The sequence below is a fragment of the Nuphar pumila genome, chromosome 10, assembly GCF_984573655.1.
Source record: "Nuphar pumila chromosome 10, dmNupPumi1.hap1.1, whole genome shotgun sequence".
In the NCBI taxonomy this organism is placed as follows: domain Eukaryota; kingdom Viridiplantae; phylum Streptophyta; class Magnoliopsida; order Nymphaeales; family Nymphaeaceae; genus Nuphar; species Nuphar pumila.
The window spans coordinates 1,656,607-1,661,889 of record NC_143258.1 but is presented as its reverse complement, the minus strand read 5'-3'; the positions used below and the strand labels follow the sequence as shown (position 1 = coordinate 1,661,889).

The 5,283-nt window shown below is 37.7% G+C and overlaps 1 protein-coding gene across 1 annotated transcript; it reads right to left on the bottom strand.

The window, feature by feature from the left end:
• Positions 1 to 910: 910 nt before the first annotated feature.
• Positions 911 to 4,497, bottom strand: LOC149823198 (chaperone protein dnaJ-like protein). The gene is made up of 7 exons (XM_090018713.1): positions 4,320 to 4,497; positions 4,043 to 4,237; positions 3,787 to 3,856; positions 2,830 to 3,164; positions 2,227 to 2,368; positions 2,017 to 2,142; positions 911 to 1,467 (listed from the first exon to the last, which is right to left on the bottom strand). Exons 1-7 carry the CDS (start codon positions 4,348 to 4,350, stop codon positions 1,083 to 1,085), a joined length of 1,284 nt encoding a protein of 427 aa, XP_089874839.1. The 5' UTR covers positions 4,351 to 4,497; the 3' UTR covers positions 911 to 1,082.
• Positions 4,498 to 5,283: the final 786 nt, after the last annotated feature.

The following is a 5,283-nucleotide window of genomic DNA, read 5'->3' as shown; positions in this document are numbered from 1 at the left end:
TGTGCATGTGTTCAGTAATGAATATATTTCATAAGATTTCTTCGGATCCTGGATTGACATATAGCTCTAGATAGATCAATGGTGGTCTTGAAATAATTTTGTCTAAGTGAAAATAAAAGTACTAGCTGGTTAGTGTTAAAGAGGAGTCCTTGATAAAAGCCAGATACAGGTGGCTCTGTACAACTCATGTAACTGCAACGTTTCTTGCCATACTTTGTACATAAGATGAACCTGGTTTGGTGAATGGAAGTTGGCCTCGATTTTTCCTGATACGTGTGCATATGAATGCATTCATGCATGTGTGTGTGAAGGTGTGAACATATGCCTGTTTGTATTTGTGAACCATTGTATTAGATTGCATCACAGCGTAGAATGAGTAGTCTGTTCTATTGAAAAAAAAAGGGAAACTCTGCAGCACAAATGGTCAGTTGCATAAAATGGGGTGTCAAGACCTCTTGAGAATAGAGTCAATAGACGAATGGTCGGACAAGTTTCAGGGCCGGGCCCCGAAGAACAAGGTCTGAAACAGTTCCCTCAGCAAATCAAAATAAAGCCAATTCAATTCAAATTGGCCAATTTAGGCTGATTGGATTCAATGTTAACAACATTGATAGATCCGTTAAAAAGATAAATACATCGATAAAATCATGCCATTTTCCAAAAACTAGACACGCTGGAAGGCTTCTAACATCTCAGCCGAGTAGGTAATTTGGTCTTTGACCTTCTCGACCACACGCTTGTTCAGAAAATACACATGAAATTATAGTTTTCAAACTAAATGATTCAGAATTTCAGATGCCACTGGCACCTGTAACCTCAGTAGGATGTTTTCCATATGCATGAGTAAATCTAACAAGACTATCAATCAGCACTACCTGTCTATCTGTATGTGTAATTGAGATTATCCACATTTGGGTAAAATGGAGCTGCTATAAACAACTTTATTAGAATAAACTGAGTTATTTCATAATGCACACACAACAAATTAACAATGCATAAAAGTGGCACTAGGGTACAAAAACATGAATGTAGAAACTGTAAACAGTGAAACCATCTGTATTCTGGTTCATTCGAAAAGGAGATCAAGAAAAGCTCAACCAATTAAAGCATGGACAAAGGCCCCAACAGCACCGTGAGGGATAATCCTTGATGTACACCTCATTGGTAAACCCAATAATATAGAAGGTGAAGGATTGGTTCCGATGTCTCATCACGACACGTGTGACAGGAACAACACTGATAATGTGTCTTTCACCTATAACTCTTGCAGTTGGTGGAACTGGAGACCTGTCTGCTATCACTTCAGATGAGAACTTGTTAAGGAGAAGAGAGTCTGCAAAGTAAGCAGGAGTGCATTGGTATGCCTGTGTATTGCACAACTGTGCACCTCTAGCTCTATGAAACACCTCATCAGGAACTGAAGCTGCACCACGTCTAGCACTAACTTTTCTGGTCTCAAGTGTTGTCCTACACAAAGAATCAGACTCACAAAAAATGTCATGAAGTTGTTTGCAAGAAGATGCTAAAGAGAAGCTCTGACATCTTCTTTCATATGACAACCTTGATGGTTTGCATGATTTTCCTAAATCCTTGACCCTAAGGTAATCAAAATATCAAATAGATGTACTAGTTAATATGTTTCACAGAAGTAACAGATGTAACTGTGCCTAGTAAAGGCAAGATTTAGAATGTGGTTCAAGTGCTAGCCTTACATGAATTCCCAAGTCCTTATTCAAGATGAGTACCACTTTGAAAAAACTACCAGAATTAGTAAATGCCTTTGAAGAACTAGCTGTTATGTGATAAGAACAAAAAGACACGCCTCTATACCAACAAACATGAGCCTTAGTTTTGAAGTGAGAGCATATTCAATGCCACTTTGAAAGAAAACATAGCACTTGAATATGATCACTGTCATGTTCATTGTCATGATGTTGACATAACAATAAACCATAATCACATATCTGTTATGCAAATGTTAATTCAAAGTATGAAGCTAAAGACAAGCACACTCACCAGCTAACCCGTGCGATACTGCATGTAAGGAGAGAGCCTTCTCCGTTGCACATTTGACACTTGACCAATCCACGAGATCCACATGCTACACATGGAAGCTTACCTTTTCCTGCACAATTTCCACATCTGTTGCACATAGAAGGAAAATAAGACATCTGGGAATAAACGGCCTATACTTGCAAACAGCATGCCATGAGAAAAGGTTCATACAGTGTGTCGGATCCATCACTGTGAGCAATCAAACCCCTCCCATGACAAATTAAACATGGTATCATCTGGTTTTCCTTGTAAAATCCAGGTTCTTGACCCGCATTGCATGCAGGACAAGCAATCTCCCCACGGCCTGAACATCCTGCCATTATTCACTCAATTATAAATTACACTCACCAGATAAGCTTTATCTAGCACAAGCATCATACAAACACAGAGTGACTCTAATAACAAGGAGTACCAAAGGCAGATGAGTTTCAAAAAGAAAGAAAAAGAAAAAGAAAGTCGGTTCATCCTTTAGTTAGTGAACAGAAAAAGCATAGCAATGTAATTGCAAGTGAACAATAAGTATCCCCATCTTTTATTGGTTGATTGGCCATAATAGAAACAAATTTCTTCATTCACCAAAATAGAATACATGTTTCTAAAATATGTAATGCCTGATGAAATGAGAGATGTTGAACCTAACAGAGTAACCAACTAAACAGACAATCAGTAAGTCAGACACCACCTATTGATATTCTAGGAAACCAAGGGCAGGGTAGCAAGGGAGATGACATAAAGAATGCAGTATAACTCTTTATGTAAATGAAGTATTCTTACCTGAACATTTTTCAATTGCTTCAGAATGTGGAATTTTAACCGTTGTCTTATATTGCGACACAAACAGTGCTGGGAATTGGTACCTGAGATCGAGATCCCATAGCCCTTGTTCAGGCCCATTTTCCTTCCCATCAACCTTTGCACCACCAGCATATGGTGAAGTCTGTCGAATGGTTTCTCTCTCTTCAATAAAAGTTTCTAAGGTTCCAACATATACGTTGCAGTCTTCCACCTTAAGGATCTTCCATTTCCGAGCAGGTCGACTTCCCCAACACCACCGATGTCCCACATGATCAATCAACAGCTCTCTGATCTCTACTTCATCCAGAATTTGCCTTCGGGACAGTTTGTTCATATGAATAGATCAATGAATCGAACATTGTCAGTTCAAAGCAAAAGCAGCATAAATAACACCAAAACGAACAAGAAATATGTGGAGATCTCAAGGATTAAACAATATGAGAACTAAATGTTACATTCTGAAATGTGTTTACAAAAGAAAATTGATTTTGCAATCTGCCATTCTGCTGAATCATACGTCAACTCAACTAAATTAGCACAAAATTGTGAATCCTTAGAGTCTATGCAATCTAACCACTTTCAGATCGGATCGAGTCAGCAAGCTGCTTCAATAAACATCAACACTAGTTGACATATACAACAACACATTGGCCAAGTTCCACATTTCCTTTCATCCTTCATTCATCTCATTTGTGCACCGCAAAGGATGAATGTATTCATAGAACTGTCAGGAAATTGTATCGATTTCATATTGAAGTTTGAAACAGGACAAGTCTACACAAAACAACTAGGCCAATCTAGACAATGTCATCTAATCATAACATTAAAAAAAAAATACAAAAGATAAAGAACAAAGAAACACCAACAAATTGATTCCAATAGCAATACAAAGTTAAACTGAATATCAAAAAATACCATTTTCTTCAAACTTCTCACCTTCCTATTACAGGTGGAACGCTACCAATCGAGGCCCCTCCTATCTCGCCAACGCCAATTACAGGTTGCTCTAGAAAACACAATTCAAGAAAGATGCGTCATCTCCAAACACCTCAATTATCTCAAATTTGCATTGTGCCAAATAAAACCATACATACACAGTAAAACCGAGGGTCCAAAATCATAATTTCCATAGAAAACAGAGGAAATATTGAATTGAGCATCTTAAATCAGCCAAGGTAAGCCCCAATCGTACCTTCAACGTTGGGTTCAGGGTAAGGGATCAAAGGGGGGTTGATGGGTTGGTATGGGTCGGTACGGGCAGCCGACCGGATCTCTTCGATGCTAACTTCTGAACCCACGAAATTAACCGTTCGGAGGGATGAGTTGACCCTCCCGATGGATTCGTACACTCCCCAACTCTTCTGCTGCTTCTTCTCACTCGATTCTCCTGGAGAGAGAGAGAGAGAGAGAGAGAGTCAAGAGATGTCAAGAAACAGAAATTGAGAGAAGGGTATGAAGTAAAAGGGTACCTGAGAGAAGGGGCTGCTCCATTGTTGCCATGAGAGAGAGAGAGAGAGAGAGAGAGAGAGAGAGAGATCTTAGGCCACCCTGGTTTGCAGGGTTTTGTGAAGTTGTAGATGGGAATGCATGTGCACAGACAGCAATGAGAAATCAATAAATTGAATCGGTGAGAAATGAAAGGTCGTTGTATGAAAATTGGAGTCCGTCCCTGCTCGTATATTACCTGCAGTTGAGAACGATAGGTATGATCGTATGTATGAACCTTTGATGACCAAACTACCCTTAAACAACAACCCTTCGATTTGCTGGTAATCTTCGCTTCTAAACCATCTCATATTTATAAAACATTCTTTTTAGACAATCCAAACACTAGGATGTAACTAATAATCGGGTTGGGTTTTGTCGGGTCACGAAAATAAAAACCCAAATCCAGACCTGCATAATTTTACAAATTTATTTTTATTTTATATATATATATATATATGTGCGACAAATATTGCTGATATTTTGAAATTATTGTGATTAAATATGATACTTTTATTTTTAGACATCAATATAATGACAAAAAATATCATGATATTCTCAAAAATATCATTTTTTTTAAATGAAAAAACTATGGCATTAATTTGATATGACTTCATAAAAAAATACTTAAAATGTTTAGCTTATTATATTTTTCATATTATTTGTAACATAAATAATTGCTGCTAATGAAGTAAAAATCACTACCACCAAGGTGGTATCCCATGTGGTAAGTGGGATCCTGTGCCAAGCTGAAGGCCCAGGTTCGAATCCCTCTTCCACATGGGGCTTAAGAGATATCGGGTCGGGTCTGCTTAACCACAACTTGCCTTTAAAAAAAAAATCACCTTAATTTCATATTTTAAATTTTTTTTTTTTTGTAGATCAAACAATAAAATTGGCATATTTTTTTAGTAGAAAATAGACTTTGAATCATGTAATTATGACATA

Coding starts and splice junctions, on each gene's coding strand:
- LOC149823198 (XM_090018713.1), bottom strand. CDS start 4,350: ATGGCAACAATGGAGCAGCCCCTTCTCTCAG. Junction 3,857..4,042: donor CCCTGAACCCAACGTTGAAG/GTACGATTGGGG, acceptor TGTGTTTTCTAG/AGCAACCTGTAATTGGCGTT. Junction 2,369..2,829: donor AGCAATTGAAAAATGTTCAG/GTAAGAATACTT, acceptor GAATAATGGCAG/GATGTTCAGGCCGTGGGGAG.